Source organism: Lotus japonicus, chromosome 2 (genome assembly GCF_012489685.1).
Source record: "Lotus japonicus ecotype B-129 chromosome 2, LjGifu_v1.2".
Taxonomy (NCBI): domain Eukaryota; kingdom Viridiplantae; phylum Streptophyta; class Magnoliopsida; order Fabales; family Fabaceae; genus Lotus; species Lotus japonicus.
This window is the reverse complement of record NC_080042.1, coordinates 76,920,401-76,938,524: the sequence shown is the minus strand read 5'-3', so window position 1 is coordinate 76,938,524 and position 18,124 is coordinate 76,920,401. Positions and strand designations below refer to the sequence as shown.

General features: G+C 36.6%; 4 protein-coding genes and 1 non-coding gene across 7 annotated transcripts; 3 read left to right on the top strand and 2 right to left on the bottom strand.

Moving 5' to 3' along the window:
* The first annotated feature begins 178 nt into the window (after positions 1–178).
* Positions 179–3,978, top strand: LOC130739738 (pentatricopeptide repeat-containing protein At5g50280, chloroplastic). Its single transcript, XM_057592127.1, has 2 exons — positions 179–1,253; positions 2,416–3,978. The coding sequence occupies exons 1-2, from the start codon at positions 316–318 to the stop codon at positions 3,701–3,703; spliced, it is 2,226 nt and encodes a 741-aa protein (XP_057448110.1). The 5' UTR covers positions 179–315; the 3' UTR covers positions 3,704–3,978.
* A 136-nt stretch (positions 3,979–4,114) lies between these two features.
* On the top strand, positions 4,115–6,536 carry LOC130739739 (uncharacterized). The gene is made up of 2 exons (XM_057592128.1): positions 4,115–5,020; positions 5,196–6,536. The coding sequence occupies exons 1-2, from the start codon at positions 4,960–4,962 to the stop codon at positions 6,461–6,463; spliced, it is 1,329 nt and encodes a 442-aa protein (XP_057448111.1). The 5' UTR covers positions 4,115–4,959; the 3' UTR covers positions 6,464–6,536.
* A 947-nt stretch (positions 6,537–7,483) lies between these two features.
* Positions 7,484–13,343, bottom strand: LOC130739737 (protein root UVB sensitive 3-like). Of its 3 annotated transcripts, XM_057592124.1 has the most exons (14): positions 13,058–13,333; positions 12,891–12,950; positions 12,781–12,819; positions 12,629–12,691; positions 12,387–12,443; positions 12,146–12,209; positions 11,274–11,357; positions 10,904–10,986; positions 10,229–10,358; positions 9,517–9,609; positions 8,858–8,996; positions 8,430–8,470; positions 8,154–8,341; positions 7,484–7,962 (listed from the first exon to the last, which is right to left on the bottom strand). In XM_057592124.1, the coding sequence occupies exons 1-14, from the start codon at positions 13,259–13,261 to the stop codon at positions 7,867–7,869; spliced, it is 1,341 nt and encodes a 446-aa protein (XP_057448107.1). In that variant the 5' UTR covers positions 13,262–13,333; the 3' UTR covers positions 7,484–7,866. The 3 variants fall into 3 exon arrangements, 2 of the variants coding, with proteins under 2 accessions (XP_057448107.1, XP_057448109.1); XR_009019946.1 differs by lacking the exon at positions 7,484–7,962 and having other exon boundaries at positions 8,243–8,341; positions 8,858–8,979; positions 13,058–13,340; XM_057592126.1 differs by lacking the exons at positions 7,484–7,962; positions 8,154–8,341; positions 8,430–8,470; positions 8,858–8,996 and adding an exon at positions 9,017–9,318 and having other exon boundaries at positions 13,058–13,343.
* Positions 13,344–13,392: 49 nt separating this feature from the next.
* TRNAN-GUU (transfer RNA asparagine (anticodon GUU)) lies at positions 13,393–13,466 on the bottom strand. The gene has a single exon. It is a non-coding gene; the product is annotated as a tRNA-Asn (tRNA).
* On the top strand, positions 13,432–15,910 carry LOC130739736 (pentatricopeptide repeat-containing protein At1g69290). The gene has a single exon (XM_057592123.1). It carries the CDS (start codon positions 13,650–13,652, stop codon positions 15,624–15,626), a length of 1,977 nt encoding a protein of 658 aa, XP_057448106.1. The 5' UTR covers positions 13,432–13,649; the 3' UTR covers positions 15,627–15,910.
* The last annotated feature ends 2,214 nt before the right edge of the window (positions 15,911–18,124 follow it).

The following is an 18,124-nucleotide window of genomic DNA, read 5'->3' as shown; positions in this document are numbered from 1 at the left end:
AAACGTCTCCCTAATCATGCGATTGCTAGGAAAATCTTTGGTGCCGCTCCAAATAATTGTTTTTTTTTGTTAATCTATAGCTAACTTTCTAATAAATATAAAAGTTTCCAAATAATCTGACCTAGTAGTACTCACTTCCCTCCTCTAAAACAAGACAAAACCATTACCACTTTCACCCAAATTTCACAAAAAATTTATGTGAAGTAATCAAGTAACACAAGAACATGTGAACCTCTGTGCTGAGTTAACAACATGCAGAAGTTCAATCAGCAACTGAACTAAGAAGATAACCTTTTCCATTTGTAGAGACAAAGCATGACTCTGAGTCTCATACACCTCAAACTCCCTCTTCCATCTTCTTCTTCTTCTTCTTCTTCTTCTTCACCTTGCTTCTTCTACCTTCACCACTCTTCCATTTCACACCACACCAAAACTCCTTCAAAACCCTTCTTCCTCTTACACTCCAAAACCCCATCTTCACCACTCTCCATATCCCTCTGTCTTCGTGCATCACCATCTGATGCCACATACTCTTCCACCACCCCCATTTTTCTCCCATATCTCCAGCAACAAGAAGAAGAAGAACAACAACAAGAGCAAGATGAAGAAGAAGAAGAAGAAGAAGAAGACATAGAAGCAACAGAGGAAGAAGAGCGAGTACAAACCCATGACCCAGATGATCCAATATACAAATTCTTCAAAACCCGCACTCTTGTTTCCTCTCAAGACCCTCAAACCGAAGGAAGATTGTCGCTTCAGAAGAATCGTCGAACATCGTGGCACCTTGCTCCGGCCACCGTTGAAGAAGAAGCTGAAGTGGGTTTGGAAGATACCCTTTTGTTGGAAGAGGAGAAGGAAGAAATGGGTAGTTGCCAGAAGAAGGAATTGCCATTGCCTGAGGGTGTTGTGGGGGAAATTGTTCAGCTTGCAAGGAACTTGCCGGAGAATCTGACCTTGGAGGAGGCTCTGGCTCAGTATGGAGAAAGGGTCAGTGAGAAAGAGTGCTGGGAGGTTCTGGAAGTACTTGGGATGGAGCGTCTTCTGGTGTGTTGTTTGTATTTCTTTCAGTGGATGAGGGCGCAGGAACCATCACTTGTTACTCCTCGGGCATGTACCGTGTTGTTTCCGTTGTTGGGAAGAGCAGGGATGGGTGATAAGCTCATGGTTTTGTTCAGAAACTTGCCATCCAGCAAGAAGTTCAGAGATGTTCATATTTATAATGCTGCAATTTCAGGGCTTCTATGTTGTGGCAGGTACTTATTCTTGCATAATCATGTGGTTTGCTTGTTTCTCGCTTGCTGATTTTTTTAGTCCTAGGAAGATTGACATGAGTAACTGAGGATGCAAGTCAAATAGGCTTTGTAACTTTGCTTAGATAGAAGTTTTCTCGTTTAACTTGTATATTAGTTGGTTTGCAATTACAGTTCTTCTAATAATCATTCTCCTCTGTCCTGAAAATTAAAGAAATGAGACAATGTTCTGCTTGCTTGTTATCTTAGCAGTAGCACAAAGCATGATGCCTGTTCATGTTTTAGCACTGTTAATGACATATCACAACAAATTTTACCTGGAATTCTGATTAGTGATGACATTTGGAAAGTCAAGCAAAAATCAAAATAGACAATGTTATCACATGAATATTCATTGTACATCAGTTTGACATGATTTGTCAGGCAGTTGACCATGTTCCTTTCAAGTTCTTTTAATGAGCTCTACTTTTGTTTCATAGCCCCATACTTTTAGTATTGTGTTAGAAAATCATTGTTGCTGCATATTATTCTTCAGAAGTAGAACTGGGGGTATACTGGTCCTTAAATGTCTTCATCTTTTTAAGTATTTCAGTTTTTTATTATAGGTGCCCAATCGTGGAAGTATATATATAAAATTTGGTTTTATAGAATATAGGTCCCAATTTTTTTTAAATTGGAGGCTAATTTTAACCATGTTGATGATTTGGTGAAATGTTGGTTATTCCAGGGATTGAAGTAAATCATACATTGCCTCTTCATACCAGTTTAGTTTTTCTGTTATAGCAGATGGAACTCCTTCGTTTCACCTGCTGAGCTTGTTTTGTCTTATTTCTTGGTTAGTTTGTTATAAGAAGCCTATGAACAGGAATGCAGTTTATGTAACTTCATTAGCTACTTGTCAGAGAATTTAAAATTTTCAAGTAACCTCACCCATTTAGGTACTGGGTGCTTCTTCCAAACTTAAAATTGTGCAACTTTAGGAAAGTAATAATTATAATTAAGATATTTATTTCTGTACTTTGAAATCGATCTAAGAAAAATTTCTTTCTTGTCTCCCTGTTCTGGCAAATGTTCAATATGGTTTAGGGCATCTTTTTTTTTCCCTTTTCCAAAATACCACGTATTGTAAGAGTTTTCATTGTTAAAGTCTTCCTGGTTGTCTTAGGTATGAAGATGCTTGGAAGGTCTATGAGTCAATGGAAAAAGATAATATTCGTCCAGATCATGTAACATGCTCTATTATGGTGACTGTTATGAGAAAACTTGGCCGTAGTGCAAAAGACGCATGGTATTTTTTTGAGAAAATGAACAGAAAAGGAGTCAAATGGAGTGAAGAAGTCCTAGGTGCAATAGTAAAGTCGTTTTGTGCAGAGGGTCTGGTGAGCAGAGCTCTAATCATCCAATCTGAAATGGAGAAGAAAGGGGTTTTTTCAAATGCTATTGTGTACAACACCCTGATGGATGCATTTTGTAAATCCAACCATGTAGAAGAAGCTGAAGGCCTTTTTGTTGAAATGAAAGCTAAAAATGTTAAACCCACCGCAGCCACATTCAACATTCTAATGCATGCATACAGCAGAAGAATGCAACCTAAGATTGTGGAGAATCTACTGGCAGAAATGCAGGATATTGGTTTGAAACCAACTGCAAATTCATATACTTGTCTAATCAGTGCATACGGGAGGCAGAAAAAGATGAGTGACATGGCAGCAGATGCATTCTTGAAGATGAAGAAAGTTGGTATAAAACCCACTTCACATTCATATACAGCTCTGATCCATGCATATTCAGTTAGTGGCTGGCACGAGAAAGCTTATGTGGCATTTGAAAACATGCAAAGGGAAGGTATTAAACCTTCCATAGAAACCTATACTACCTTACTAGATGGGTTTCGGCGTGCTGGTGACACTCAAACAATGATGAAAATATGGAAGTTGATGATGAGCGAGAAAGTTGAAGGAACAAAGGTGACATTCAACATTCTTGTTGATGGTTTTGCTAAACAAGGTCAATACATGGAAGCAAGAGATGTAATATCTGAATTTGGGAAGATTGGATTGCACCCAACAGTGATGACTTACAATATGCTGATGAATGCGTATGCACGAGGAGGGCAACACTCGAAGCTGCCGCAGTTGTTGAAAGAGATGGCAGCTCTTAACTTAAAACCAGATTCTGTAACTTACTCAACTATGATATACGCGTTTGTCCGTGTTCGAGACTTCAGGCGGGCATTTTTTTATCACAAGCAGATGATCAAGAGTGGGCAGGTGATGGATGTTGATTCTTATCAGAAACTTCGGGCAATTCTGGATGTCAAAGCTGCAGCAAAAATAAGGAAGGATAGGAGAGCCTTGCTTGGTATAGTTAAAAGTAAGATGGGCGTTATGCAAGAAAAGAGAAAAAAAGATGAGTTCTGGAAGTACAAGAAAAGACATGTAAAGAAAACATAGTTCTGATATTAGAGTGTACTAAGTTAAGGATGCAATGCCCTGTAAGCTGCCAGAATTGTGAGTTAAATTTTTACCCACTTTTGATTCACAACATGAATGGCATCAAGAGCATCTTGATTTCAATTTTAATTATACGGGTCATCATCACACATTGCATCTTCTATCAACAACGCATGCCCCACTCATTTTGAGGTAGATGTGGCTAGTTTAAAATTTAAATTATTTATGTGCATAAATTTTATGTTATAAAAGTTAGCAATGTGATTTAATTGAAATACTGTGTTGTATATGTTGGGAAGGGGACTCTTGGTGCAACAGTTGAAAATATTGCTATGAGATTAGGAGGTCACAAATTCGAGTTATGGAATTTTTCCTTTGCAATGTGAGGTAAGTTTACCTACAACAAACCAGCAATGAGTTTAGTGTTTCCCTAACCCTGGCAACTGGCATGGTGGAAGCTTTATATTACCAGGTTACCCATTTGTTATATGTTTGGCTAACAAACCACTGCTCCTCTTATCTATACTGCTTGGTATAAAAAACTGTCAATTGATTTGTGTGAAGTCTTGGAGGTGTTTGTTGTCAGGTCACCAAGGAACTACACCTAATGCCATTAATTGGTCGGTAGTTACAATCTTACAGAACTTAATTTGACTATTGCCTATGGTGAACTCTTAATACAAATTTGAACAAGGGTATATTAGATACTATGTGAACTAAGAAAATAAAGCAGTGTTGCATTATTTACTTGTGAATTAGCTATATAATACACTATTTAATAAAACATGATTAGTTTAATAACCAATAAAAATGAGATGGATTCATGGATACTAGCTAATTAAGGAGCATGGCATGGAAGATACATTACATAGCTCATACTCTCATCAACCATGTAATGGCATGAAAACTTCCAATTAGGTTCCGCCTACGGTGGGCCACCTGGCTGCTATTTGTTGATCTGTTCTTACGTCTTACCAAAATTCAATAATCTAAGGAAGACTCGGTAAGTAAATGGATTTGCACCTAATGTTTATAACTGAAAGTTCTGCTCTCCTAATTTCACTCAACGCATGGTTTTTTACTTTTTTTCTGGTTAAGCCAAATTTGAAGGATCATCTTACGCACCATCAAACACACATCCTAGGCTTCCCATTCACAGCATCGCATACTCCAATCCTGGTATCCCAAATCAGAAACAAACGAACAAAACAAAGCAGGACAGCAGCCAAGTTGTTGTAATCTCACGTCTTTTGAGGATGTTCTCCTTCCTTTTGTTCTGGGGTATTTTTTACTTGATTGTTATCTTCTTATCCATAGGTATAATCTCACTCGGGTTGTTTTCTTAATTGTTTTCTTATATACTGCCTTTTTTCCCACTGCAACTTGATTAATAGTAGTGGATTAAAAATTATTTGGTTCTACATTATTTTGATTGATTGTAACAATTAAATTTTGTTTAGTCCTTGATTTCTTGTATTTCTTTTCTTGTTAGAGATCTCATCATCCCCAGGAAGTAAAAGCTTTTCTTTTCTATCCCTCATTCAGAGGTTATGGATAAGTAGAAAGGTGAGAGAAAAAGAAGAGGAGCAAGAAGACAACACATGGAAACATCTTCCAGATGAGCTCCTGGAACTGATAATGGAGTTTTTGTCTGTTGATGATTACCTTGCATTGGGTAAAGTATGCTCCCCGTGGAGAACTATTGTTACTAAAGCCCTTGCAAGACGTTGCTTCCTGCCACTAGTTCTCATGATATCTAAGAAGGGAAGAATTACGGAACAAAGCTTTTTCAACTTAAAAGCAGAACATGAAGTCCCTAAAAGATCACAATTTGACAGTTGTCATGGTTCAATTGAAGGGTGGATGATTATGATGAATCGTAATGAAAATGGTAGTCTATCCTTCTTTTTCTTCAATCCAGTGACGAATTGTAGAATCTCAGTCAAATCACAGTTGCATCTCTCCGACCCTCTAATCCAAGCTTCTGAACCGTGTATGGGAAAAATGGTGGCCTCTTCCAAACCTGATTGTTATAATTCAGTTTTTTATTTAGCTGGTCTCTTACATAAGAAGATTGCATACTATAGGCACTTAGACAAGTCATGGAACATGATTAAAATAAAGAATGATTGGGATTTTGTGGATATCGAAATTTTGGATTCCAAGTTGTATGTTATATTACTGGTAGTTAAAAATGGCTTGAGGGTCATGGTGATTTATGATCTGAATGATTTCGATAATGGCTCTCGAATGCCGAAAGTATTAGCTCTTCCACCAACTGAGATGACAAGAAGAATTGAGAACCCACCTTTTTTTTCGGTTTCTGGTGTCATGCGTCATCTAGCCAAACATGAAACACGGCAACAATTATTCCTCATCTACGTCAAATGGAGTAGATCTTATAAACGTAACATGTTCTCAGAAGATAGATACCCGCTTGAGATTACTGCAGTTGATGTGTTCAAGTTGGATATAAATAAGGAACCTATTGAGTGGATAAAGTGTGAAAGCTTAGATGATAATGTGATTTTTGTTGGTACTGGGAACAGCATGGTAATATCAAGAGCTTCTCTTATAACTCAAGATTCAATTGGAGAAAATAGTGTCTATTTTGCTCTCTCACTTGAGTATCCTATGAGTACATGCACAGAAGTTCGATTGGGGATCAAGCACTTGAGTGATAGCGACATTAAATATTTTTCTGTAGAGGAACCTGTTTATAGAGTCCTTGTTCCTTGTTGGCTCAGACCAAGTGTGTGACCATTTACTATGTTGGCACTAACATGTGTTAATTTTTTTTATGCCATGCATGTACATGATAGATCGATTTTAGTATTTTACTGATGATCTTGGCTTAAAAGTACTTAAGCTTTATCAAAAGTTAATATTACTATTAGCTCATGTTAACGAGAAGCAATAAAAACAATGACATGGAACATTAAATGACATAATTCATCAATGGAAAAAAAAAAAATCAATCCTAGGAATATATACTTTTGTGGTTTCCTTTTCAATATTTTATGAACGTTTTTTCTTTTCTTTTCAATTTAAAACATTCATTTTCAGCGAACAATATAAACTTTGTTAAATTAAAATAAGGGTTAATTATATTTTTAATGTTTACCCAACAAAAAAATTAATACCTGTAATGTAGGAGTGCTGAAAAGTATTTTCATAGTTTTTGGACCCTCCAATATATTTTTATTTTTATTTTCATAGTATTTAACTTTTGCCTAGTCACCCTCCAACATGGTTATCCTAGTCAGATGAAGGTTATCCAAGTAAACTTTTTACATCAGTTCTTGTCCCCGTTAATTTTTTTTTCATCAACTTTGGCCAAACCCTAAACGTCCAAACCTCTACACCACCTTAATTCCTTAAACGCAAAAATCAAATAATGCAAGGTTGAAATCTACAGTTTCCCCCTGTGAATGAGTCCAAACTTCAAAGTTGAAAACCACCCACGAAAGATGGAGAGTTTGAGAGACAGTGGAAAAGGTAGTGATTGAATAATTTCAAAAATTAAAACAGTGTCTGTCTTAAGTGAATTCTGAACTACAATTATGGAGGTTGAAAGAGATATTGTTGCAGGATTATTGCGTGATCAAGACAATAAACATAGGCAACCATGTAAGGTGTGATATTTCCTTCTTGATTAAGTAATAAGTAACCATTGCATGATCTCAATTAATAAATGCCCTACAAGTTACTTTCATACATAACAAAATTGGCTCCATGTCTCACACCAGAAGATTAAGATGATTAACCAAGAGAAAAATCGAAAGAATATAACACAATTTTTAAATTAAGAAAAAATTAATGTTATGCTAGGAAGGTCAGGAATGTGGCTTTAAACCAGTAACTGTTAAAGGGAAATGCTGTCCAATCAGAACATTTACATACAAGCCACCATCATTAACTGCACTCCTAAGAAACAAGGTGCAAGTGCAACAGTAACCTGGTCAAGTTTTCTTTATCTTGCAGAACTTCAGGGAAATCATAAATAACTTGTAAAATACCATATAATAACATTTCAGTCATTTCACCTCCCCATCTTTGGGAAATACCTTATAATTCAACTTCACATCAAATAACATCAATCCCTCCATAGCTTCCACCAGTCACATTCTCTAGAACATTAATGTTCAAAACTGTAGATGACTCTAATCAGTTTTTTCTTCCAACGGTTCATAAATCCAGTGTGCTCTCCATATTATAGGTGATAGAAGACGTTCTGTTTTCCAACCTAATGACTTGAGCTGCACCAAGCATAAATAGTGAACAATTCAAGCAAGAGCAGGTGGCATTCTATCAATTTAATTTGATTCATATATCATAAATATCCTAATAAATTAACCAAGTAAAAGATTAATGGATCACACTGATGAGAAATTAAAGGACGTAAATAAGAAGTTACTAAATAGACTTGACTAGAAGCTTAAAGTATTACCTTCTGAATAAACACTTCATACTGATTTTCCATCCACATTTGGCCTTCTGAATGCAAAGATTTGCTTTTATGAACATTATTTGCCAGGACAAGAGCATGGACAAATGACCTCAGGACATCAGCAGCATTTGAATCTTTATGCACAATAACATTGATCATTCCTTTACTTTCCACTAGTAAGTACTTGGCTATATACAGACACAACAAAGAATGAAATAAGGCTTAAAGACTTCAGATGGAAAGTGATTAGTTTAAATAATATAACCAGAACTCAACCTTTTGTGTAGTGCGATGCTGCAGAAAGCAGATGCTCCTTACTGTCATCGTCACATAGAAAAAGAATTTGCTAAGTTTTATCATTGACATATCAAAACTACTCATGCACAATAATCAAGCCATAATCAGGGACAGCTTTAAGCTTTTGCACCAATGCCGATGATATAGGCAGGGCAAGAACTAAATAATGTTTACAAATTTGGAAAGGTACAATATTATGATTTGGGCTATTAGAAGTTAGAAGACAACACGGTGGACTGTTAACTTGAAAACCATTTGGCCTTTGTGTACGGGAAAAGACCAATAATGCAGTGAATCTAGAAGTTGAGGTGAAAATCCCCACAAAGTTGGAAAAGTATAATTGATGCACAAAGAACAAGTTAATTTTCTAGAAGGATAGGAACTCGGCCCAAATTTTAGCCACTTACATTTCCATGTTATCAAATGAAGAAATCCTCGTGCCTAAATGTACTTTCTTATCCAAGGAATAGGCTTTCTTTGAGCTCCATGAAGTGAGCTGCATCGGTAAAACATGCTCCTGTGAAGAGACCTGTTTAGGAGAGAGAACTGGCAAAAAGTTTAGAACCAAGATGAATAAGCAATGAGCAAGAGAAAAACGGGTTATTATTCATTATTCAAGAATATGAATGAACTACAATGGCTACTGGTTGTTCGAGAGAACCAGCACTCTCCCTAAAATTACCACAATCACTCTAAAAGATGATAATTCTATAATTCTAACTTTGTTGTTTATAATACTATCTCTCTCTAACCAACTCTTCAATCTAACTAACTAAGCTACTAACTAAATAACTAACTATGAGTACCTACCACATTCTCTTGGACAGGGTGCTGACCCTACCAAACCGACCTTGTTTTTTAGAGGTGGCTGGAAAGGGGACGAAAATACACCAGTCAGAGACCTCCAATCCAAAACAATAGGAAATTAGATCATAATGATCTTGATGTGACAAAACTATGACGAAGCCAATATCATGTGGTAAGATGGATTAAAATAGCAGAACAGCTTGTCTAATATCAAAGATGTGTTGTTGATACAAGATAAAAAGAAAGCAATAGACAATACCTTGGCCAGTCTCCATGAAATGGTGCAAAAGAATAGAGCTTCTTTCCGGGTTTAACGAGGTCAATGCCAGGCATCGAACAGCTCGGTAGTTTGCTGTATGAAAACAAGACATCGTTTATCAGGTTTTCATATATGATGCTGGTGCTAAGATTTAGCTTTATTTTCTGGGGAAAAAACTCAGCACAAAACAAGGCTTCCATATTGATGAGATCTCTAACTTCGCAAAGAAAATCATATTAATATAAGGCAAGCAGACAGTGTTTTCAATTGTTGAGAAAGGGATATGGTTCGATCCCATTAATGAGTTTAAGCTTGTAAGACAACAGAAATTCAACCTTTTCTTCATTCAATCACAAACCACCAACAAATATTCCACAAGATCAAAGCATTAGTTGGTACAAACAAGCCAAGATTGTCTATAATCTATCCATGAACAAATGGATTATTTGTCCAAAAACAAACACTAGTAAGGGCATGGACCAATCATATCACAGTCAGCATGCTAATACCATCAATCTATACCCTCTTTCACTATTTGCTAAGGTCTGCCCAAACGTTTTCAATTTCTACTTCTTTTAGCATGTACAAAAAAAGCATTATGCAAGAAATGGGTATACCGTATACCTAATAGGCTAATATCAGGTTTTTCTTCACAATTCTACAATGCAAAGGATATGCATCAAATCAAACACATTACTATGAGAAAACATACCATATATATGAAACAGGGTCAGAGATAAAAAAGTAAACCAAATGGCTAGCGGGTGTCCAATGGTAATGCGAGCAACAAGCATTCCCAAAGCCATGCCAATCATTGTGGCTACAGTTTCCTGGCTTCCTTCCTATAGATACATGTCAATAAGTCAAAATACATCTACCTATCTATCTGTATAATGAGAGAGACTGGTTTGCAATGGTGTGAGAGTTTAACACTCTAGCAAGTTACACTGTTGACAATTTTAGGAAAAAAAAATACTGTTGTAGATCTAACTGTTGACTTATAACAATCCATTACCTTTATTATTTGTGTGAAATATTGAAAAAATTGAACAATGATAAGAATATAATCAAATGAATTTTCGTTTCATATATATCAAAGTATATACAACATTAATCTTGACATATATAAATGACGTATCAAATAATTTTGACTTAAAGTAAAAATTTAATAAATATGATCTATATGATAGGGACATCTAATCCAATGGTATATTTTAGGAGAAATTATCTAGTAACAAATTATGGCATTGGTGTAAGTGTGGATTTAAAGTACATTGGTGTAAAGCGATTCCTCCTTTATATATACAAGCAAAGCAAGGCTCACTAAAAAAACAGACTTAGTTTCATCTAATTATCTAAACAGTTATTCAATAAATGCAACTTATACCTTGGCAGATATATCTGCAGCATTATCCTGAAGAGCAAAATGCTGAGTCAAAGCTGCTCTAGTGGCACCACTTGCAACACCAGCTGGTTAAAAATCATATTTGGGGAGACACAATGTTAAAATAAAAGACTTAGGATACAAATATAATAAATCAATCAGGAAAGAAAAAAAAAGTGCCCTAAGCTTGGATATTCAGAACATATATTTCTGCTGAACAGCTTTATTTGTTAGGATATCTAACTTCACATTTGCTTACAATTCTTAGAAAATTATATACACGGAAAACAATGACGGAAAAGACATACAGCTAGTAACTAACTTTAGGTCATGTTACTAATTTATTTTGAACTTCCAGAAATGTGGAACTTACTGAAAGATCTTGATATGCTTCCTAAGCAGACAACAAACACAAAAGCTGATGGATACAATGGAGAAATGAGGTCCATTAGCATCCCTGCAATCAATGCAAAAACTTAAACAAATCAATATGAGACATGTAGAATGCAATATGAAAGATCAATCTAACATAGAGTAGCATCAGGAAAGAAACACTGAAGAAATGCTGCTAATTTTAGTATAACGAAACAAATTAAAACGAGATTGACAATAGTGGCCAAGTATAGTATTCCAAATAGAATATCATTCTGACTAGTGCTAAATCCTGCAAATCTACAAGTCTCTTTTTAAATAATTGACAATGTAGAGTCTACAGTTCTATAAGCCCAATTTTACAGTAGTAATATATTGATAAGTAATAGTTAATTTATAAATAGTTAAATCCCATCGAATATTGTACTGCAGCAAATGTGGAGTGGATTAACGGCATAACATATCAAGTATCAGGTGCAAAAAACAAAGTTATTCTGTTGTGAGTGGAGAATGATGCACATGTTATCCTCAAGATTTGATCTACATGGATGGAACAAATTAAAAATTACCAGTAATTTTTGCACCCAAATAATATAAGGGAGATAGATAATACTCCTTCAAAGAATTTGCAGACAATTTTATCCACTGGACTCCTAGTACCAGTCCTTTTTTGCGTACCTCTTTATTTATTACCAATCTCAATCCTTAAATACATACTATATTACTATTAAACCCGAACTCAACTATGTAGAATTGATATGGCCTATGTAAATAATTCAGAGAGAGAGAGAGAGAGAGAGAGAGATTGCATAAAGATAATTGTGGCGTGAATTTTTAATAAAAAGAAAAATATGATGGTAAGAGAAAATCTACCAAGATCATTCATAAGATCTGCAACCAAGCGCCACATTTTTGCATTGCTGTCAAGATTTGATCCCTGCAGTATATCGAAGAAATTGAAATACAACTGTGAGCATGATTTAGGGATCATTTGAGAGGAGTCAATCAGTATATGCCTACTCTGAGTGTAGGATAGTCCACATAAAGTTATACTGCATATTTCAGTTCAAAATTAATAAGAATGAAGGAACGTGTTTGCAAGAGAGGTGCAGACCTGGTAGAATGTGAATAAGATTCCTCCAAGCATGCCAGTTAGGTCCCTCAAAAACCACTGGAAATAGTTTCAACATTCAATATCCTATTGTCAAAACATGGCAGTCTAAGAAACAGAAAAGGCTATGTACCAAAAAAATAAACCAAAAGGCTTGCGGCTTCTTCTCCCAAGCCCTACCGAACAAACTAGAGTTCAGTCATTACTCATCACTCAAGTAAACACAGAATCTAACTAGTTGATACCTGAAAAGTGGCACCGATGACTGTAGCTGATTTCTCACCAACCCCAATAGCACTCAGGAGAGCCTGAAAGGAAGTTTGTTTACCATTCATGCTCCGCACTAGGCTTTATATGACAACAAGTACTAAAAAAGTACAGTGAAGCAATGCCTTACCTGGGTTGAAAGCATGGTCCTTATATATGTTGAAAGGCCCTGCCACAATCAATCTATAATTAACTCAAGAACAATAACATGGTTTTCATATAATAATAACTTAATTGTACCTGCAATAAATCCCAAATTTGAAAAGGAACATAATCTGCAGTCACACTGCTTGGGAAACCCTGTATGTTATCAATAACAAGAAGAATATAATAAACCTTTCTACATAATTAGTGGCATACAAAAAAAATTCATGACAGTTAATATTAAGTTAATAGTAGAAATTTACCTCAGGTACAAATGCTTGAAGTAATCGTCTCCAAACATGGGTGAAGCGGGCACCAGATCTTCGAATGGAGACAGAGGAAGAAGAAGCTTTGATGGTGAAAGTCTTTGAGAGCTTTGTGGGGGATGAACCATTCCATTCTTCCAATGTTATGGTCTTACTCTTATTGGACACAGATGAAGTAGATGATGGTGGCACTGCTTCCATGCCTAGATGAAGTGAGTTTGCAGATTCAGTCAAACACAAACCTTAATGTCTTCGCTTCGCTTCGCAGGTTGTCATGTTACCCAAAAAAAAACACCAAAAAAAAAAAAACATAAAAAATCATTACAAAAAATCGCTAGAAGGAGGGTTCGAACCTCCGACCTTGTGGTTAACAGCCACACGCTCTAACCAGCTGAGCTATTCCAGCTTCTTGTTTAACATTCGTTCATATTTATTCAAAACCCTTACACTCACTGAAGTGGAAAACAGAGAAACTGAGTCTGAACCTTCAACCTTGTGGTTAACCTTGACACCATCATCGTCACCTCCTCGTTCCACCGATGCCGCCGCGGAGAAACCCCATTGCATCAAGCTAGACACTTGACGAAGAATGGCCAAAAGAGTTCTCACCTTTCTTCCCCATAGACAATTCTCATCAATACCTGAAATTCCAAGCCTTTACTCCTTCCTTCAACCTTCTGTGTTTGCTCTCAACAGAAACAGGACACAACCCATTTGTGAAGAGCCCCAAAAGCTTCCAACTTCACCCCCAAAGTCCCTTTCCCTCACCCCTGACCAAGTCTCCACACTCCAAACCACTCTTCACAAGTCCCTCATCACCAGTGACACTGATGAAGCTTGGAAGTCCTTCAAGTCTCTTACCTCTCATCAAGCCTTCCCACCTAAACCCCTCACCAATTCTCTCATTACTCATCTTTCATCCCTTGGTGACATTCACAACCTCAAGAGGGCTTTTGCTTCTGCTGTTTTTCTCATGGAGAGGAATCCAATGGTGCTGGAGTCTGAAACAATACATGCCATGCTTGATTCCATGAAGGGTGCCAACACTGCTGCCCCTGCTTTTGCTCTTGTCAGGTGTATGTTCAAGAACAGGTATTTTGTGCCTTTTGCCATGTGGGGTAATGTGCTTGTTGAGATTATTAGGAAAAGTGGTAACCTTGCTGCTTTCTTGCCTGTTTTTGAAGAGAGCTGTAGGGTTGCTTTGGATGAGAAGTTGGAGTTCATGAAACCTGATGTTGCTGCTTGTAATGCAGCACTGGAAGGTTGCTGTTGTGAGCTTGAATCAGTGACTGATGCTGAGAGGGTTGTTGGAACAATGTCTAATCTTGGTGTTAGGCCGGATGAATTGACTTTTGGATTTCTTGGTTATTTATATGCAGTTAAGGGGTTACAGGAAAAGATAAATGAGTTAGAAGTTTTGATGGGTGAGTTTGGTTGCTCAAACAAAAAGGTTTTTTATTCTAATTTGATTAGTGGGTATGTTAAGTCTGGCAATTTAGCTTCTATGGAGTCAACGATTCTCAGGAGTCTGAGTGATGAAGACAGGAAAGATTGGAATTTTGGAGGAGAAACGTTCTGTGCAGTAGTTAAGGAATATCTTCGGAAGGGAAATATCAAGGGTTTAGCTAATCTGATCAACGAAGCTCAGAAGTTAGAACCTTCTAACATTAAAGCTGATAACTCTATAGGTTATGGTATTGTTAATGCTTGTGTTAGTATGGGATTATCAGACAAAGCTCACAGCATTCTTGATGAAATGAATGCTCTGGGAGGCTCAGTAGGTCTTGGGGTCTATATACCTATCTTGAAGGCTTACTGCAAAGAAAATCGAACTGCTGAGGCTACTATATTGGTGATGGAGATTAGTAGTTCAGGTCTTCAGTTGGATGTGGAAACCTATGATGCTCTCATAGAAACATCCATGTCCAGCCAAGATTTTCAGTCAGCGTTTTCCCTGTTTAGGGACATGAGGGAGGCAAGGGTTCCTGACTTGAAAGGGAGTTACTTGACTATAATGACGGGTTTGATGGAGAATCATCGACCTGAGTTGATGGCAGCTTTCTTAGATGAGGTGGTTGGGGATCCTCGTATTGAAGTCGGTACTCATGATTGGAATTCTATCATTCATGCTTTCTGTAAAGCCGGGAGACTAGAAGATGCTAGAAGGACTTTTAGAAGGATGAATTTCCTGCAATTTGAGCCAAATGATCAGACATACTTGTCCCTGATTAATGGTTATGTCTCGGCAGAGAAACATTTTAATGTGCTGATGTTGTGGAATGATGTTAAGCGAAAGCTATCGTCAGATGGGCACAAAGGGATCAAATTTGACCACAATCTAGTTGATGCCTTCCTGTATGCTATGGTCAAGGGAGGTTTCTTTGATGCTGCTATGCAAGTTGTGGAGAAATCTCATGAGATGAAAATATTTGTTGATAAGTGGAGATACAAGCAAGCATTCATGGAGACCCATAAAAAGCTCAAAGTGGCAAAGTTGAGAAAAAGAAATACTAAAAAAATGGAAGCAGTTATAGCTTTCAAGAATTGGGCTGGCTTAAATGCATGAACTTGAAGCACTGGCTACTTCTTATCTCAAGGATTAAACCATCATGTCTGGAAGAAACTGCTCAAAATGACAGTTGAGGAGGGATTCAACCTCGCATGATCTTTGGAAGTGAGCTTCGATTTCACTAACTTTAGAGCCCTTCAATTTTGACATTTTTCTATTTACATGGATAATAACTGCCAGTTTGGGACTAGTAGTTTCTGCTCAACGCAACAATGTTCTGTTCTCTTTTTTCTTCCTGATGTTATACAAAGCAATTAATTGTCAATCTTTTAATTAGTTTATCCAGATAAATCTTGCATTATGAGAAACATGTATCTTTTCTTTCATTATGTTAATCCCTCAGAAGAAAAAAAATTATTTCAAGAGATTGACTGCTTTCTTGCTAAACATTTATGAAGGATGAAAACATGTAACATTAAGGCATATTAAATACATACTTAGTAGAGGTCAATATCATACACCCGAATCTTGCATCTCTGCAAACTTCATTGCTTTTGATTTTCTCTTTCCATGTTTTTTGCTTCTAAACTTGGTTTGCCACAAGATAATGTTCTTCTCCCAAGACTTGTATCTTCAGGAATTCAGGTTTAGTATATTGACTTAGCCTCATATTTTTTCTTTAGTGATAGCAGTTCTGAGTTGAGACTTCATATGCTGCATATTACTATATCACTTATAGTGATGGGCAATGACTTTACTTTCATCATGAAATTCTGAACATTACTAATTTATATGAGATTATAATCACGGAGAGCTGTCACTGATACAATATAAAACATAATTGTAAGTGGCCTTCAGTGTTAAAACAATAATTAGAAATTGAAAAGAGATGTAAATATGTTATAGACTTTATTGGTGTTCCACACTTTTTAGGACTATGTCATGTTGTAAGTTGTTTAAGGAACATTTTGCTATCACATGGCTTTAATTTGCTTTTTATATTGATGTTGATGTCTCTTCTCTCCACGCCCATAATTTAGTAAAGATAACTTTCTTCCAAGTTCGTAGTGTATTAGTTTTGAATTTTCATATTTTTCTTGTTTGAATTGCTTTCCTTGTTTTCTCTACGATGTAAAAGATTGCCTATGTGCATTCACTGTTGATTTTCTAGTGACTTTGCTCAAGGTCAAACAACAGTTAGTTTCACTTACAGCAATGAAGTTGCTGTCAACAGAAGTGGTTAGACTGTGAGAGATGCTGTAAGTAACTGAAGCATCAGGTGGAAAAACTTTTTGCCAAGTGAAGTACTGAGTTATTTCCATTTTTTGGGCTGTCTTGAAATACTAGTAAACTGACCTGTGTTTAACGGGTCTTATGGTTGAAGAAGCTTCTTCATAAATATAAAGTCATTCAGTAAATAAAGATTAGTGTAAATAATCAACGAATACTAACAAAAGATTAAAATAAACATTACTCATAACATGAAAATTAAACTTCACTATCATGTTTACTTTAATTATGGGTATGCATAAATAAAACAAATTATGTGGTGTGTTAAATCTACTAGCCTCTTTGTTCTTTGGAATGGCTCCCGCTTGGAGGGTTTCAAGCCAACCAAGGATTACGACAAGGAGACCCCATGTCTCCTTACATGGAGAGAAGCTGTCATAGTTTGAAAACTTATACAAAGTGGAGCAGGGGATTTGAAAACTTGTACATATTGCTAGGGGTTGTCCAGGTCTTTCACATCTTCTTTTTGCAGGTGATGTCCTTCTCTTTGGTCGTGCTTCTAATATCAAATGTCTCCAAGGGTTTTTGACTTTTTGTACAACATCGGCTCCCAACAGACTGTCCTCGTTTTAAATGTAATTTGGCTTCCTCTCAAAGTTGCAGTCGTTGTTCAAGTATTATCGAGGATATAATCCTTTGTCTTAGAGACCGCCTTCACTCTATGGAGGTGTGGCTGAGGTCCAGCAGACTGGTTCGTCAAACACTTTCTGTTTGGATTTGTTTTTTTTTTTCATCTGCTCATTCCACAACTTTGTTTGGTGGATTTGGAGGTTGAGGAATAATGTTGTATTAGATCTGTCAACTTGGACACGAGTTTTTTCTTCCTTTCCTAGTATTACAAACTCAATTCGAGACATTTGTATGAGAATATTTTTCTAAGAGCAGGTATTCGCTCTTCTTGGAGCCCTGTGGATGAAATTGAATGTAGGTACTAGATGGAAGCTTTTTCTATGGATTGACAAGTATGGCTCACGAGGGGAGTTATTCGAGACTTCTCTGTAGCTTGGATAAAGGGGTTTGCCACTAAGGAAGGCATGGGAGATATTTTTCTAGCTGAAACTGTAGCAGTCTTGAGGGGTCCAAATCTTTGTTGAAAGCTGGGATTTAGAAAGGTGGAATGTGAATCTGATAATATTCAGGTTATATCTTTTCTCCAACAAAGGAAGCTTAACAAAGTTCATGCTCATGTGGCTTACTTCTCTGAAATTTTTTATCTCCTGCAATGTAACTCCACTGGGAGATAGTTTTGCCACATTCCAAGAGTG

Excerpts from the sequence above, each read along its gene's own strand:
- LOC130739739 (XM_057592128.1), top strand. The coding sequence starts at position 4,960 with ATGTTCTCCTTCCTTTTGTTCTGGGGTATTTTTTACTTGATTGTTATC. Across the intron at positions 5,021-5,195 it reads TGTTATCTTCTTATCCATAG|AGATCTCATCATCCCCAGGA; the intron begins GTATAATCTCAC and ends TTTTCTTGTTAG.
- LOC130739738 (XM_057592127.1), top strand. The coding sequence starts at position 316 with ATGACTCTGAGTCTCATACACCTCAAACTCCCTCTTCCATCTTCTTCT. Across the intron at positions 1,254-2,415 it reads GGGCTTCTATGTTGTGGCAG|GTATGAAGATGCTTGGAAGG; the intron begins GTACTTATTCTT and ends TGGTTGTCTTAG.
- LOC130739737 (XM_057592124.1), bottom strand. The coding sequence starts at position 13,261 with ATGGAAGCAGTGCCACCATCATCTACTTCATCTGTGTCCAATAAGAGT. Across the intron at positions 12,692-12,780 it reads GGACCATGCTTTCAACCCAG|GCTCTCCTGAGTGCTATTGG; the intron begins GTAAGGCATTGC and ends ACTTCCTTTCAG. Across the intron at positions 12,210-12,386 it reads TCTTATTCACATTCTACCAG|GGATCAAATCTTGACAGCAA; the intron begins GTCTGCACCTCT and ends GATATACTGCAG.
- LOC130739736 (XM_057592123.1), top strand. The coding sequence starts at position 13,650 with ATGGCCAAAAGAGTTCTCACCTTTCTTCCCCATAGACAATTCTCATCA.